General features: G+C 55.9%; 6 protein-coding genes across 6 annotated transcripts; 3 read left to right on the top strand and 3 right to left on the bottom strand.

Moving 5' to 3' along the window:
• Positions 1 to 1,308: 1,308 nt before the first annotated feature.
• F5144DRAFT_541169 (uncharacterized protein) lies at positions 1,309 to 4,368 on the bottom strand. Its single transcript, XM_066787160.1, has 3 exons — positions 3,040 to 4,368; positions 2,282 to 2,984; positions 1,309 to 2,210 (listed from the first exon to the last, which is right to left on the bottom strand). Exons 1-3 carry the CDS (start codon positions 4,269 to 4,271, stop codon positions 1,803 to 1,805), a joined length of 2,343 nt encoding a protein of 780 aa, XP_066638785.1. The 5' UTR covers positions 4,272 to 4,368; the 3' UTR covers positions 1,309 to 1,802.
• A 690-nt stretch (positions 4,369 to 5,058) lies between these two features.
• F5144DRAFT_596268 (actin family) lies at positions 5,059 to 6,458 on the bottom strand (the record flags this gene model as incomplete). Its single annotated transcript, XM_066790780.1, has 2 exons — positions 5,059 to 5,960; positions 6,023 to 6,458. 2 exons carry the CDS (start codon positions 6,456 to 6,458, stop codon positions 5,059 to 5,061), a joined length of 1,338 nt encoding a protein of 445 aa, XP_066638784.1.
• A 38-nt stretch (positions 6,459 to 6,496) lies between these two features.
• F5144DRAFT_585798 (Malate/L-lactate dehydrogenase) lies at positions 6,497 to 8,154 on the bottom strand. The gene is made up of 2 exons (XM_066789717.1): positions 7,710 to 8,154; positions 6,497 to 7,639 (listed from the first exon to the last, which is right to left on the bottom strand). Exons 1-2 carry the CDS (start codon positions 8,058 to 8,060, stop codon positions 6,833 to 6,835), a joined length of 1,158 nt encoding a protein of 385 aa, XP_066638783.1. The 5' UTR covers positions 8,061 to 8,154; the 3' UTR covers positions 6,497 to 6,832.
• Positions 8,155 to 9,176: 1,022 nt separating this feature from the next.
• Positions 9,177 to 11,017, top strand: F5144DRAFT_498948 (general substrate transporter; the record flags this gene model as incomplete). Its single annotated transcript, XM_066786295.1, has 3 exons — positions 9,177 to 9,454; positions 9,520 to 10,514; positions 10,599 to 11,017. The coding sequence occupies 3 exons, from the start codon at positions 9,177 to 9,179 to the stop codon at positions 11,015 to 11,017; spliced, it is 1,692 nt and encodes a 563-aa protein (XP_066638782.1).
• A 764-nt stretch (positions 11,018 to 11,781) lies between these two features.
• On the top strand, positions 11,782 to 12,998 carry F5144DRAFT_386050 (uncharacterized protein). The gene is made up of 3 exons (XM_066784671.1): positions 11,782 to 11,953; positions 12,010 to 12,178; positions 12,256 to 12,998. The coding sequence occupies exons 1-3, from the start codon at positions 11,937 to 11,939 to the stop codon at positions 12,811 to 12,813; spliced, it is 744 nt and encodes a 247-aa protein (XP_066638781.1). The 5' UTR covers positions 11,782 to 11,936; the 3' UTR covers positions 12,814 to 12,998.
• Positions 12,999 to 13,052: 54 nt separating this feature from the next.
• F5144DRAFT_585789 (concanavalin A-like lectin/glucanase domain-containing protein) lies at positions 13,053 to 14,647 on the top strand. Its single transcript, XM_066789716.1, has 5 exons — positions 13,053 to 13,591; positions 13,648 to 13,673; positions 13,739 to 13,797; positions 13,859 to 13,919; positions 14,046 to 14,647. Exons 1-5 carry the CDS (start codon positions 13,184 to 13,186, stop codon positions 14,320 to 14,322), a joined length of 831 nt encoding a protein of 276 aa, XP_066638780.1. The 5' UTR covers positions 13,053 to 13,183; the 3' UTR covers positions 14,323 to 14,647.
• The last annotated feature ends 129 nt before the right edge of the window (positions 14,648 to 14,776 follow it).

The following is a 14,776-nucleotide window of genomic DNA, read 5'->3' as shown; positions in this document are numbered from 1 at the left end:
AGTCCGTTCTAGGAAGGCGCGAGATCGGTGGCGTTTTCTTTTTTTTGCTCGGGAGACGAGCAAGAACGAGCCACATGGGACGTCATTGGGCTTTGCTCTGCCAACCTCCGGGGCGATCCAACGGCTCCCCGTGGGGTGAGACGGGAGAACCAGCTGGTTGCGGAAGTTGTTCCTCCTCGTGCCCCGGCCGAGCAGGGGTGAGACCCCTCACAATAACCATGCAGACAGCCGTGATTGTCGAGTCTCCCTGTCCTCGACATGAACAATCGGGATTCTGCCAGTTCGTCGGCCCCGAAACCAGCCTTGCCGTGAAACGAATCAGACCAACGGGAATACCCCCTCCTGAACCAACACGGCGGGCCGCAAATTCATTGCTTGCTCATCTCCGACCGTGTCGCGGGAGCATTCCCCGTAGCCGAGACAAAACATGTTGTTGCAGTTCCAAGCAGTACAACACCCAATGCTTCGGGTTAATTCCGCCCGGTGCTTGCCCGCCCAAGCTTCACTCCCTCATGCGAGGTCGTATCGACCAAGCTTGAGCTGCGCAGGTTGCCATGGAGGAAACGAGCACCAAATGGCATGGCAGCATGGCAGGCAGCATGGCAGCGGTATGGCAGCAAGCAGCTGACGCGAATCCGGCCAAAGTGCGGCCGAGGCAACGCCGTCAAGGGCCAGTCATCGATCGCCGGCACTTCCCCGCAGCCAAGGCGGGGGAGGGTCGGCGCTGTTAAGCTCATCCCTGCGGGAGCCCCGCCAAGGAGCGTGGTCCGTCTCGGCCCACAACGGCCCACAACGGCTGTGTCTGCTGCTTCTGGAATAAGGGCCCTGTTGGGGGACATTTTTTGGTGTTTTTCCCCGAGGTAGATCCCTCGCCGCCGACATGGCTCGATGGGCCGCATGTTGGCGTTACTTTGGGAACAAACATGCTCTTGCTCCCCTGACAATCTCCATAAATCCCCAGTCCTTCTCCACAACCGTGGAGCCATCGAACGACTCCCATCACCGAGATCACTGGCATCCAGGATGGCCAGAAATCGGAACCAGGCCAATTCTCTCTGCAGCCGAACATGAAGCCCAGCATGCAGTGAGAAAAGGATGGGGGGGGTGGGAGGGGTCACTACCATGCTCGACGTCGACAGATGCATCCACGAGTCTGCCTCTATCAACGACATGAGCGTGCGTAGTTTCGCCATCCCGATCTGTTCAAAAGTTAGTTACCCGGCGTGGTGACCGGAGAGCCCAAGCCTGCGCCTTCGCAAGACTCGGAATGCGCCTGCCATGTTAGTTCACAAAATAGAAGGGTAAGGAAACGGAAGAACGGTCGATTATGCAGCCAACTCGGCCTATACAACGAACAGGAGAGGCCTGGGAACGCTGCTGCGGTTGCCGACGGCGGCAACTTCGACATGAGAGCGCCGGGCTGACCGCCGTCGCTCTAAAACTACAAGATTGAGTAAGTATGCCCCTTCGAACAAGAAAAGGGGCGACTGCCTAACGAGATCCCGGGCTGTTATCGCGCCCTGGGATTGTGTGATAACCCTCAATGGAAGGAAGGAGATAAGAAAAGATGACCGGACATGGAAAAGGGATATGGTATCGCGATGCATGATGCATCCACTCCTTCAACTCCGTGTCGCCATCCCGAATCTGTCCATTGGATTGTCGCCGGACTGCGCGCAACCTTCCAAGTTCGCTGCGGAGAAAAAAAATGCCGCCCAGAGCCCATATGCCGTTCGTCGAAGCTCGTAAGTTCATGGTGCGGTGTGTGACGCATCCGGTTTGAGGTCGAGGGCACAAACCCTTCACCTCCTCCTACGGTTGCCACCGCCTCTGCCTTGAGGGGGTCGTTGCGGTGCAGACTGGTTCCTCGCCGGCCAGTGGCCCTGGTCACGTTTCCGGTCCGACGACCGGCTGCCTTGCCCGATTGTCGGGCGGTAGCCCTGCTTGGCTAGCAGCTCAAGGTAGTTGCGCTGATTCTCGAAACTGGAGTAGTTCCCGCCGATAATTACCTCCAGGATGCTCTGCCCAGCCCTATTCGGGTCTTGCGATAGTTGTGCCATGCGCTTGGTGAGTTCCTGGTGAGCGTTCGCAAAGTGAGCTAGGATCTTGTTTGTATTGCTGGAGCCTCCAGAGATGTCGTTTGCCCGGTTGTTCGGGTCGATGATCGAGAGCCGGTTGTGGTTCTTGTAAGCGAACTCCGTCACTTGGTGCTACAAAATTGCGAAGAGTCACGGTTAGCTTTGTAAACACGGAGAACTAGCCTTCTTGAGTGGCCACTGACCTTTGGAATCCAATGCGGAGGATTCAAACTGATGGCGATGGTCTGGTAGTTGAACTTGTTGCCGTAGAGGTCGAAAAAGTGAAGAAGAAGCTGGCCGAGATGATGTCTCGTATCTAGGTTCCCGCTCTGCACTTCAGGCATCATTTGCAGCATACTCACTACCAAGCAGATGACCGAGAATCCCCCGATACCTCCGTTGACGGGCTCATTTAGGCCGCGCATGAGTAGAAAATGCTTGACCAACGTGACCAACGCCGGCATGCCCGGGTACCGGTCTCTCCATGCCTTAAACGTGGCAATAGCCGTCACGCCGGAGTCGTTCTCGAAAGAGACGTCAACCTTGAGGCCGGTCTTGTGCTCAATGAACTTGACTAGTGGCACTTTGGCACTAGGGATGACCTCAATTTCATCCTCCCAGGCCACCTTGTGGTTCGTCAGTTGTCCCCGCAGCCGATAAAGAGTGCTCTTGGAGGAGTATTTGGCAACACCGCTCTTCATGTACCCGTCAGACATCAAAGCCATGTCCATATCACCTGTGGGTAGGTAGAGACCCGAGGGAAAGGAGCCAAAGGGATACATTTCAGCGTCCCGAAACACTTTACGACAGAACTGCTTCAGATCCCGAACCAGTTCGCCGCGCAGGCGCTCCTCGAAGTCTCTAGGTTTGATGTACTCGTAGAAGTCGACCACTTCCTTGTGTAGCCTGATGGCAGACGGGTTAGCCAGTATCAGAGGAACGGACGCCGGGTTTTCCTTACCAGACAGCCATGTTGGCGGACCCCGAGTGGTCTACTTCCATCCATGGAGTCGACTCTAACTCGGGATCTGGGACCCATTCTCTGGTGATCCCTCCCCCTGGGGGAGCTTTGGTTGCCTTCTTAAGCCTCGTGTGTGGCATCTTGATTTCATCGTCATGTGTCCGTTTCCGACTTCCCAGAGCAGAGGGCATGGGGTCAGGCAAAAGCACCGGGGCCTTTTCAGGCTTTGGGGGTCTCGGAGGTAACTGGAGGTTTAGTTCCGAGACAGGCACGATACGAGCAACGGGTGAAACCGTCCTCACCGCGGATTCCTGACCCTGGTCATCCTCATGCTCGTCAGTCGCGTCGCTGTCAGAGTCGAAGGAAATGAAGTCGGCCTGCCCTGAAGGCAACGAACTCCTCACTTCATTCTCCTGGACGCGAGACTTGCGAATCATTCGCACAACGTCTTTCTTCTTCCCCTGCGTTGCAGTCTCGGGAGGCAGGGCCGTGTAAGGGTCAGGATTGGACCATTTTGGCACATTGTTGTCTGAGGCCGATTGTTCGATGGCTGAACGAGCGCGCTTGCTCGTCGGTTCCTCAGTCGATCCCGCCTCCTCATCTCCCGAGATATCCATCTCAGCCTCGTCGCTATCGGAGAGCTCATTAAGGGGTCGATAAGTTACACCGCCTGATGTGTTGTAGAAGGCAACCTCTGTGCCGCTGTTGTTGTCGTGGTCAGTCTTCAATAACTCGCGCTCTGCGGGAACGAAAGGTCGCCACGGCCGATTACCGAAGTTCCGGCCATGTCTATTGTTCTGGGTCGGCCGGGCGCTGCTGTCGTTCCTGGAAGAGCGGTTGTTCGAGCGGCGGGTTCTTTTTAAAGGCCGGTCGTCGCGATCGGGAGAATGAGGTTCATGTCGGTCATTGCGATGTTTACTATTGCCTTGGGGCCGATACGAGTCGGCATTTTGGACACCGGCAGGCTTGTCGACCTGAAACGTAAAGTCGCTTTGCGGCAGCCGGTAATTGTCCCCAGCAGGCGGACCACGATAATTCGCGGACGGAGGAGGTAGGCCATCGCGGGGCCACCGTTCGCCGGGATTGTGCTCATACCGGCTGGAATACGAAGGCGCCCGATAGGCGTCCCGGGGGGGCGGACCATTCCGATTCCTCGAGTCGTGGTCGTTGCGATATTCGCGTGGCGGGGGATGGTTCTTCCCATTCGACCGGTATCGGGAGTTATGTGACATTGTGGGCAGTTTTATCTCTGGTATAGCATGCTCCCCGAGATAGTGTTGCGACGTTGGTGGAGGAGATCAAAACGTACGAGCGAAGACAAGAGCGGCGATATTTTTTTGTGGTCGCTCATGGTTTGGAAAGGATGACGCTAAGCTAGATCAGGTATAGCGTGTTCTTGGGCCCCGCGTTTCCACGCGTTCACAATCACCTCCAGGCGTGTCAGTACATACATGTACAAATGAACAATCCTGTAATTATCATAAAGTTCATAATCTACCTCGTGATGAGATCTGGAGCTCTCAGATTAACACTGAAACTGTGTCGCTACAGATAAACCCGAATTCACAAGGGCCTCGCGGGACTTGGTCTGTGGTGGTAAGCCCACGATTTGAAGACTCTCTTGTCCATGCATGGACCCAGCTAGACATCATTTCTTTGTCCGACAGACAATCGCCAGGCGTATCGACTGCCAACAGAAACTGGGTGAAACGTGGCCGTGTTAGTAAATGCCTGGCTCCTAAGAATCATCAAACTCGACAATCGAGTCTGGGCGCCCTGAGCCGAATGGTCCCCAGTTGGCGACATGGAGAGCAAGGACCCCATGCATCCCCATCAATTCACCAGCCGGATAGTCTTCCTCCACTAGACATGGCATCAGTCGACGGAGTGTCTTTGCTGATAGAGAAGGGGCCGGCAGCTTTTACTGCCTCTGCCAACCTAAGAACGCACCACTGGTTGGGACGCCGGGGTTGATGGTATCGGATGCTACGCTGCTCATTCTGTGTTCTGTCAAACCAATCAAGGCTCAACCGGAAGGCCGGCAGCGAACTTTCGAGTAACCCACCCGGCTCCGTGTTCTTCGTATTCTTGCTTCGTCACTGCCAATCGCTCAACATGCTCGTGCCGGGCGAAATTGGCGGCTCCTACCCAGGTACTGATAATAGGATCCTCGGGGCGGGCCACCCGCACAACGCACTCGTCCGGCACGCGTTCCAACAATTCCATTTGCAACCGTTGGATAAAGTTATCCAACTTGGCGTTGCCTCCCACGACCACAATGTTTGCGAGCAGCCCCGGCCACAAGCCAATGGGCAGCACCGACAATGATTGCATGACCAAGTCTGCGAGCCCAGGTTGGCGCAGGCCGATATCAGATGGGTTAAACAGCAGCTCTGGGACCACGAAACGCTCGTTGCGCAGGGTAAGGATATCCTCGGTCGACACGGCCGCCTTGCGAGCGCGAGCGGAAACCCCCGGTTCATAATCTCGAACCACACCATGGAAGGTTGTGTGTGAATCTGGAAGAACGTAATCCCTTGCGATCCCGGCACCACTCAGGTAATCGTCTCGCCGTTCGCCGCGCGTCCCTTTCCACGTCTTTTCGAGATCGCCCTTGAAATCTAACGAGACATAGCAGACAGATTCCCTCATCTCGTTCGCAATAAATGTTTCATTTCGCATGTCGAAGTGGCGGACCGAGAGTAGGCGTGTGAGATAGTTGGTCATCAGCCGCCCCCCAACGTCTAACCTCCGGATGGCCTGGTGTAGTGGCCTGCCTTGCACCATTGGCGTCACGGTGGTGTGGGAATATCCGGAGTCAATCACGAGTATGACCTCGGCTGGGACGTCGACTGGAGTGTCTGGTGTCCTCGGGGTGTGGAAGATGGCTTGGATGTCCTGGTACGCGTTGAAGGCCGGGCCTGGGGGCATGATGCAAGGTCAGTGATGGGCCAAGTAGGCAAAAGGTGGGAGAGGGACGGACCAACACCACGGAAGTAACTGGCAAAACCAAATTCCTCAAACACCATTTGGTCGCAATGTGTCTGCAGGGCCGGAAGCGCGTTCGGTTGCTCGGTGAGCACGAGCCGGGTCTCGGAAGGGTCGCATCGTTGGGGCGCCTTATCGTCGAAGAATTCGCGGTCCCATATCTCCTTTTGCGCCTCCCAGCTCACGACAAAACCCTTCTCAACTGGACGGCGGAGGGCTATCTCGCCAAAGTCCCTGCATTTCTCCAGCTCGGATCCGACATACGTTTTCCGGTGGCGGTCTCGTGCAAGGCAGTTTGGGATAATGCGCGGCCCGTCCGTTTTGTCGCCGGTCACGAACCCGGCTTTGATAGTGTTGGCGCCATTGTCGAGAACGAGGGTGGTGGATGGCGCCGGCGGACCTGCTGCCCGCGACTTTCGACTCGCTGCCATGAGGTGACCTTCGCTGGTGAGCGTTGTGGTTTTTTAGGATGCAGTTGAGTGGGGCCGAGCTTCAGCTCTTTTTTTGGCTGGCCGCCGGCACTTGGGCTGAGGTGCCAAGCCCCACATTCTTCTACTTTCAGTATCACCAATGTCTTCGATTTGTCCCGGCCTTCTATTCTTAGCCTTCAAAACAGGGCTCGTCACAAACGATATCAATCTTCATACTTGGTTTGGTGTACTAATCTCAGGTCAATTCACTATTTCACGGAACCCTGCTTTGGCACGGGTCCGCAGCGTCGTCTGGCTGGCATGAGTTTTGATGGGTCTTAACGGTCGTCTTCATTGCTTTATCTAGGTACCTTGTGACCCAACACTCTAAATGTCTACTGAAGCTTCGGGACGCCCAGTTTCTCTGCCTCTGTGTTCAGGGCATCGATCTCAGCTTGAACAAAAGGGATGCCTTCTTCGAGCCTGTTTCTCTCAGTCAACTGCTCAATTTCCCCAGGGAAGTATATCCTCTCCACCCCTTCCATCTTATCCGAGCCGGTGACGCGCTGGTACAGCGTATCCATCCGCTGCCTAAATTCGTCAAGGCTCACAAAAAGGTACGGCTTTATGGCAACAATGAAGTGGCCAACGTCGCCTGGCTTTGACATGTCGTATGGCCCGGTAACGCCTCCTGCAAACGCAGACCCAGACAAGACGCCGGAGAACACGTCCATCATAATGGCCAGCGCCGAGCCCTTCGGGCCGCCCATTGGCAGCATCACCCCCTTCAGCGCTTTCGCCGGATCGTCCGTCGGTTTCCCTTCCTCATCCAACGCCCAGTCCTGCGGGATCTTCTCGCCCCTTCGGAGAGCCTTGTAGATCTTCCCCCGGGCAGCGACCGAGGGTGCCATGTCCAAGATAAAAGGGAGCGAGTTCTCGCCACCGGGGGCTCCGCAGGCGATGGGAGAAACACCCATCAACTGGGACTTGCCACCCCAGACAGGCAGGGCGGGAGACGAGTTGGTAAACACGAGGCTCATCATGCCGGCATCGGCGGCTTGGCGGACAATCCAGGCCGACATGCCAAAGTGGTTGCTGTGCTTGACGCTCACCATGCCGATGCCGAAGGTCTGAGCCATGGTGATAGCTGTGTCCATGGCCAGGTGTGCGGCCGGGAAGCCGAAGCCATTGTTGCCATCGACCTAACAGAGGCATCGTCTGAGTCATCTGCGAAACGAAGAGATGTTCGTAGGGGGGACGAGTGCGAGTTACCTGAGCAACTACAGGTGTTACCTGCGTGAGTGCCGGCTCAGCCTTGGGATCTAGCACTCCGTTTCGGATCCGGGCCAGATAGGACGGGATGCGGTTGATACCATGACTCTCAACTCCGCGCAGGTCTGCCTGCACGAGTCCATGGGCGACGGTCTTGGCGTTCTTCTGGGACACCCCGGCTGCCTCGAGGAGGGCAACCACGAATTCCTCAGCAGCGGTGTGCTTTACGGTGATTCTGGTTTCCTCTTGTGCCATTTTGAAGATCACGGATGTCCAGGTGTTGAAACTGTTGAGTTCTTGTTGAAGGAAAGGGTTCCAATGTGACACAGAGTTGAGGAGAGGTGAGCACATCGATGGGGGTTAGGGTATAAGTGACTCTTCTGTGTGGCATCCTTCAGGCAGCCCAGCCGGCTTCAAATTTCTTAGCTTCCATTGGCAAAAGCTTCTTCAAACCACCCCACGATCTTCATGATCTTGTATCCACGATCACTTCTCCGGTTACCGAAATCCGATCGCGGCTCTTCGGAGCCAACCTTAGATCAGAGAACACTTCCCGTTCTTTAAATATTCTGCCACTAATTTCTTCAATTTCTATTGTTTCATTTTCGAATGTTTGCTGGCTCTCGTGCCCCTCGTGCTTTTCGAGGGTTGTACCCGACTTTTTCCTGCCTTCAAAACCCGCCGACCTCTTCTCGGATTTTATTTCCTCATCTATCCTTCACGTTTCACCACTAGGCCCTTTCCATCCCCGCGGGCAGAAACACCCACTATTGGATGATTGCCTTCCTGGTTGATGTTTCTGATTGGCACCATTCATGGGTCCGCGATGGAGCAACACGCGACTTGAAGCGGGTTTCTCCAGGTTTGCGGAGGTGCGAAGGCAGGCAAGGCAGGGTCCCGACCTTTGTCGGTCCGAGTCCGGTTATTCATCGTGACCATCCTCAATCATCCACCAGTGCCACCGCTTCCCCATGGGAAACATGCAGTGTTTGCTGCCACCTGACGGCATAGGGTCTCATCTCCCGAGCCACCTTCCCAAAACGGCGGTGATGTGCGGGATGTGTTACTACGCTGGAGCTGGAGATGCTGTGTTGCCACAAGGGGCTCACCTGGCACAATAACGTAACCGGTCACCAATTGAGGAGATGTCCTCCATATCGTGAGATTTCCAAGCCTTTCTAGATGGACTCTTGGCGAGCCGTCCATCCCCGACACCCTAGCCCTGGGCAGCCTTGCATCGGAGCTATTCCTTCACGGCAATCCTCACGGCACTCGACGGCAGTGCTATGTCCGGTACGGCAGATACCGGGTCTGAGACTTACAGGAATTGTTCTATTTGAGCCTGCCACTGCTGAGAAGTTGATAAAGCTCTCACGGCACGCCTCTCCACGACTCCCAGCTGATCACCAGCACTTGTTCCCCTCCACACACCGCCGTTCCCTGACCGCCTCCCCACGAACCGACAAGATGGCTGGCGGGGTGAAGAAACCCGTAAACATCTTCAAGTTGAAGAACTTGGACGTGCCTAAAGAAGTTTTCAATTGGAAGCTTTGGTTTGCGGTTCTCTCCTTCTCCCTTCTCGGCGCCGCCCGTGGCGTCGACGAGGGCCTCATCAGCGGAGCCTTCAACAGCAAACACTTCCAGCAGACCATCCACTATGACTCGTACAGCAAGGTCGAGCAGGCAAACATCAAGGCAAATGTCTCGGCCATGGTTCAAATAGGCTCGGTTGGGGGGGCTCTAATGTCGGTCACCTCAACACGGCCTCTTCTACATTTTTGAAGCCATCATGAACTGACCTTGGCGATAGTGCGTTTCTTGTTTGTGATAAAATCGGCAGAATTTGGGCCACTCGTCAGTTATGCCTCCTGTGGATTGTGGGCATCGCCATCTTCATGGGATCCAACGGAAATCTCGGTGCCATCTATGCAGGCAGGTTCATCGCAGGTCTCGGCGTGGGCCAGACGCCCGTTGTAGGGCCCGTCTACATTGCAGAGATTACCCCTGCGAGTATCCGCGGTCTCTGCACTTGTCTCTTCACCGGCTTCGTCTACCTCGGCATCGTGCTTGCCTACTTCACCAACTACGGGTGCCAGATCAACCTGGGCGACACCACCGCTGTGCGATGGCTCGTGCCGACCAGCCTCCACATCATGTTCTCGGGTCTCATCTGCATCCTCACCCTCTTTCAGTCCGAGTCACCCCGCTACCTCATCATGAAGGACCAGCATGACAAAGCGCTCACCACCATGGCGCGCCTACGCAACCTCCCCCCCCAGCACGAATACGTCGTGACCGAAATCAGCGCCATCACCGCCGCGCACCGCGAGGAGACGGAAGCCACCAAAAACACGGGCTGGCTCGGCATCCTGCGCGAGGCGTTCCTGGACCCGAGCAACTTCTACCGCGTGTCGCTGACCATCGCGGCGCAGATCCTGTCGCAGTGGTCCGGGGCGGGCTCCATCACGCTGTACGCACCGGACCTGTTCCACCTGCTGGGCATCGCCGACACCAACACCAACCTGCTGGTGACGGCCGTGTTCGGCCTCGTCAAGCTCGTCGCCGCCGTCATCTGCGCCCTCTTCCTCGTCGACGTCATCGGCCGCAAGCGCTCGCTGCTGCTCGGCATCGCCTTCCAGGCTATCTCTATGGTTTATGTGGCCGGCTTCCTCACCGCTATGCCGCAGCTGAGTATTCATAAGACGGAGACGGTGAAGCTGGTCGGGTCGGAGTTGGCGGCTTCAAGGGGTGCGGTGGCGATGATTTATCTGTCGGGCTTTGGGTGGGCTTTGGGGTGGAATAGCAGTAAGTGGTGACCTCTTCAGACCGCCGTGATGGGTCTTGATTAGCTTGGATGAACTGTACTGACTGCTTTCTCTTTTCTTCCAGTGCAATACCTCATGACGGCAGAGCTGTTCCCACTACGGATCCGAGCGTTTTGCACGTCGCTGGCCATGACGTTCCACTTTGCGAACCAGTACGGCAACTCGAGGGCCGTGCCAAACATGCTGTTGCCCGTTGCCGACGGTGGCATCTCGCCGCAGGGAACGTTTTGGTTCTTCGCCGCGGTTACCATGCTCGGCGGATTGTGGGTGTGGTTCATCATGCCGGAGACGGCCGGGAGGAGCCTGGAGAGCATGGATCGTTTGTTCAGTTTGCCGTGGTACAAGATTGGGAGATATGGCAACCGGGAGGCGGATATTGAGGATGAGAGGGAGAGGCGGAGTGGTAAGCTGGATGAGATGGGGGTTGCCGAGGAGGTAGAGATGAGCGCGGCGAGGAGTCAGGGGGATGGCCACAGGGTGTAATGTTTACACAGCTTGAGTCATGACTCGGATAGTACCTTAGAGACCTTGATTTTGAATCATCTCGCCATGCAGGGGATGACTGGGAGCTAATAAGCTTTTGTTATCCATTGTCTCTACAGGTACCGAGCTCTTCGCTAGTGCATAAATACATGTATTGAGCACAACAACCGCCCCCGCATTATTATACCAAGTTGATGATGGCCAACCCAGTACTAAGGTGAGATAATCAAAATTACCGCCCTCTTAACTTTTTAGTTTCTCTATACCCTCCACTTTTTCAAATGCATCATGATACATGATGAACTCTTGTCGGCCTTGTCAAACTTCGATTTCACATGCAAACAAGAGACTCACAGTGGCTGCCTAGCAGCACAAGTGCCTCATCCCAAACCATCATCTTCATTGAGTCTCAAACGTCCCTTGCGGCGTCGACTACAACGTCGGGCTACCCGGAAAGATGTGATCCCGTGGGAGGTCCCGCTGGGGGCCGAACTCGATCGGGTTCCCTGCAGCCTAGCTGAGTTAAGTTGCATTCCCGGGCCCTTGCAGCTCGCAGCTGAGGGACACAGCCCGTCTGCTAGAGCTGCAATGCACCCTGAAATCGGCTGACAAGGCAGAATCCCCACCATGACTGGAGCTTTTCCCATGCGGAATGGACAATATGCCGGGCTGATTTTACCAACTTCATTTACAAGCTCCCAATGCCCCCTGCCCTCCCACCTCCACTAGGGTCACCACTTCCCCACACCGAAAGCGGGCGCCACAGTCAAACATAATCCTGTATCCAACACCACCAGTGGCGCCATTGTCGTTTCTTGACGCCGGATGACCCCGCACGACGCCCTTGGCGCCGTCGGAACCTGGCAGTCACAACGCACGCCGTCAATAGTTTACGGGAAAGGTGGGATGGGGGCGGCTAATGGGGCCGGCATCACCGTCAGCCCTGTCACACCCCACGGGCCCACGCTGTAGTGTAGTAACCGAATCCTCAGCACCACTTGGAGTTCCTTGCACTGCTACGCCAGTGCCGGAGCACGTCTAGTATTACGAGCTCTGCCGCCCCCGGTATGCTCGCCTCGGTATACGCGTCGCCCGTATGGGAATAGTGTAGAGCTACCGCCCGACCGCCGTACGCGCCACCTTGGCATTAAATACTTTGGCGTTTGTGTTCCCGTGTGTCATAGTCTTGTTGATAATGTGCATCAGATGGTCCGGCTGACAGGAACGTTACGGCACAGCTCGCATCTTGGCGCGTCCCGCTACCACATCAGACTCGGTGCCTGCGTCAAGCGCCGTGGGATGGAAGCAGGAACGAAGGAATAGAACACTCCTGGAACTTTTGTGGGGAAGGGAGGGAGGGAGGGAGGCCTAACATTGAGCTGTTTTTGCCGGAGAGAGTTCATACTACGTCATGTCCTTCATGTCATGGTGGGCTCGCCTACCACACTTGTTCCCCCGAGACGTCCGGTGACATTGAATTCCAATGGATTCAAAGCCACAAACGATCATGGGTTGTCCGAACCCGCCCCTGGGCCACTCGAGGTATCATGGCGGTGCAAGTGGCACGCGCCAACCGCAGCGTCTCCTTCCCTTACTCTGACCACCCCTCGCTTTCCTCTTACTCACTCGTGTTGACTCAACGACAAGCCCGCGCCTCGAGCTCGCGTTCCCATATCACATCAAGAGACCCAGTAGGGCGCAAGTGCGCTCGTGTGATGTGGGGGAGCACAACATCACTTCTCCCCTCTTGGGCGAGGCCGAGGACAATAGGTCTGAATGGGGAAAGGTTAGCCTAGGGTGCGGCACACTTTCCCTGATATCTCCGAACTCTTCCTGTCCTGGTGTGGCCCTCACCGGTGAGTATTGGACGTTTCCTGTCCTAAACGGAATGGTTGTGCACCGCCGGGTCTGCCTCCCTTGAGTAACCCTGCCGCGGCTTCTGCGGATGGGGGAGACAGCTCTGAACATCTCATGGTCGGAAGACTAGATAAATGGAGGTCATCCGATCGTGCTGGTTAGCCCAAAGGTAATTCCTACTACTTAGTATTTCAAACTGCATGACCCACGCCCCTCATCCCTACTTTCCAATATCTTTAAAGTGCTTAGCCGCTCACGTATAGCACCCCAGATATTACTCAACCACCCTCATCCCTCCTAGCTCTCGCCATGCGGTGGACCCTTGCGGCACTGTTCGGCTCGGCCCTCGTGGCCAACCAGGCTCTGGCAGAGCTCACCTTCACGGTAGAAGCCACAAAGAACGGCGTCCCCATCCCACAATCCGAAATTAAGCTAGAGCCGTTCGAGTTCGGCCGTACCCGCATGGGTGGCAGCAGCCCGACCCCAGCCCACCGAAGGATCCGGAGGGCGAACCCTACCGCTAATAGTAACAACTGGTGCGGCTCTGTCAACAAAACGCCCTCGACCAACCAGATCAAAGTCATCCACGGAACGTTCCAGCACCCCACATGTACCAAAAGAGCCGGCGTGACGACGTACCCCCAAGCGGCCGCAAACTGGGTGGGTATCGACGGAGACTCCTGGTCTACACTGTTGCAAGCTGGGACGGTCTGCAAGGTATGCCCCGAACGTAAACGGAAACTCCTGGATGTCAAGCTAACTAGCATCCTTAGATTGATAACTCTACCGGTATCGTCAAGTACGTGGCCCTATAGTATCTCCCACCAAGCCCCAAGTGCCCGCCCACTAACATTTCTTCTCCAGAAACGAAGCCTGGTGGCAATGGGTTCCGTCTGCCGCCTACACAATCACGACTATGCCAGGTATGCCACCATACTTTACCTACCAACCTATTTTCCGCCATTACTGACCCCAGCAACACAGTGGCACCAGACGACTGGTTCGAGATCACCATCGAGACGACATCGACAACAGCAGCTGAAATGTACGTTACCACCCACCCCCCCTTTCCCCATCGGCTTCAACCGCCTCTCCTCTTCTCCCCCCCTTCCTTTGCTCCCCCCCCAAAACAAACAACCCCCAACCCCCCACTAACACCCCACCCCAACAGCACACTCTCCAACCTCTCCCAAGGCCAAACCTACACCATGAACATCGCCAGCGGGCCCGCCCTCGCGCGCGTAGACGCCGACTGGGTGGTGGAGCGGCCCTACTACGGCCTGAGCCTGGCCAGCTTCCCGACCTTCACCGACGTGTGGTTCGACGAGGCGTGGGCGACGCGCGCGAGCGGCTCGCTGGGCATTCTGGGTGCGAAGCAGTACCAGATCCCGGGGCTGTGCGCGTCCCAGGAGTGGGATGATCAGCATGAGGTTAGTTGGTCGCTTTGAGGGTTGATGACTCACTCGGAGGGTTGGAGATTGCATTGGGATGGGTTGGGGGATGGGCGCGCTGGCTGGTTGGCTGGTTGCTGGTGGCTCTTAGTGAGTGTCTTTTTGGGCTTTGCCTTGGTATAGGATGGGCTGGGGATGGCGTTGGTTAATTAGGGTAGGGTTGGTATCTTTCGTCTTTTCTTGGGCTTTGCGTGGGTTGGCTGTGATTTCAGTGTGGTGGGTTTCTTTTGCTAATCACATTGAGCTGGTTTTAGTGTGCTGGAGGAGTTATTCAGGGACCTAGTTAGTTGCATTTGTAACAATTGATCGATGTTGAGCTTGCCAACTTCGCCATTACTGACACTCATGAGTGAGACATAGGCTGTCAGGTAGTGTAGGGAATGTTTCAAGCTGGATTTGGCGGGTTAATCACCATACATTCATGGTATTTAGTAACCAAATAAGTTGATTC

This window comes from Chaetomium tenue (genome assembly GCF_020726465.1).
Source record: "Chaetomium tenue strain MPI-SDFR-AT-0079 chromosome Unknown F5144scaffold_7, whole genome shotgun sequence".
NCBI classification, from domain to species: Eukaryota; Fungi; Ascomycota; class Sordariomycetes; order Sordariales; family Chaetomiaceae; genus Chaetomium; species Chaetomium tenue.
Note: the sequence above shows the minus strand (reverse complement) of the source record. Positions and strands in the feature narration are given on the sequence as shown.

What these genes read in the sequence shown, in the direction of transcription:
- F5144DRAFT_585789 (XM_066789716.1), top strand. Translation starts at nt 13,184, where the DNA reads ATGCGGTGGACCCTTGCGGCACTGTTCGGCTCGGCCCTCGTGGCCAAC. An exon ending in AAGCTGGGACGGTCTGCAAG is followed by an intron (nt 13,592 to 13,647) that starts GTATGCCCCGAA and finishes TAGCATCCTTAG; the next exon opens with ATTGATAACTCTACCGGTAT. An exon ending in AACTCTACCGGTATCGTCAA is followed by an intron (nt 13,674 to 13,738) that starts GTACGTGGCCCT and finishes TTTCTTCTCCAG; the next exon opens with AAACGAAGCCTGGTGGCAAT.
- F5144DRAFT_585798 (XM_066789717.1), bottom strand. Translation starts at nt 8,060, where the DNA reads ATGTGCTCACCTCTCCTCAACTCTGTGTCACATTGGAACCCTTTCCTT. An exon ending in TAACACCTGTAGTTGCTCAG is followed by an intron (nt 7,640 to 7,709) that starts GTAACTCGCACT and finishes TGCCTCTGTTAG; the next exon opens with GTCGATGGCAACAATGGCTT.
- F5144DRAFT_386050 (XM_066784671.1), top strand. An exon ending in TTGGCATTAAATACTTTGGC is followed by an intron (nt 12,179 to 12,255) that starts GTTTGTGTTCCC and finishes GTTACGGCACAG; the next exon opens with CTCGCATCTTGGCGCGTCCC.
- F5144DRAFT_541169 (XM_066787160.1), bottom strand. Translation starts at nt 4,271, where the DNA reads ATGTCACATAACTCCCGATACCGGTCGAATGGGAAGAACCATCCCCCG. An exon ending in TCCGCCAACATGGCTGTCTG is followed by an intron (nt 2,985 to 3,039) that starts GTAAGGAAAACC and finishes GTCTGCCATCAG; the next exon opens with GCTACACAAGGAAGTGGTCG. An exon ending in CTCCGCATTGGATTCCAAAG is followed by an intron (nt 2,211 to 2,281) that starts GTCAGTGGCCAC and finishes GCAATTTTGTAG; the next exon opens with CACCAAGTGACGGAGTTCGC.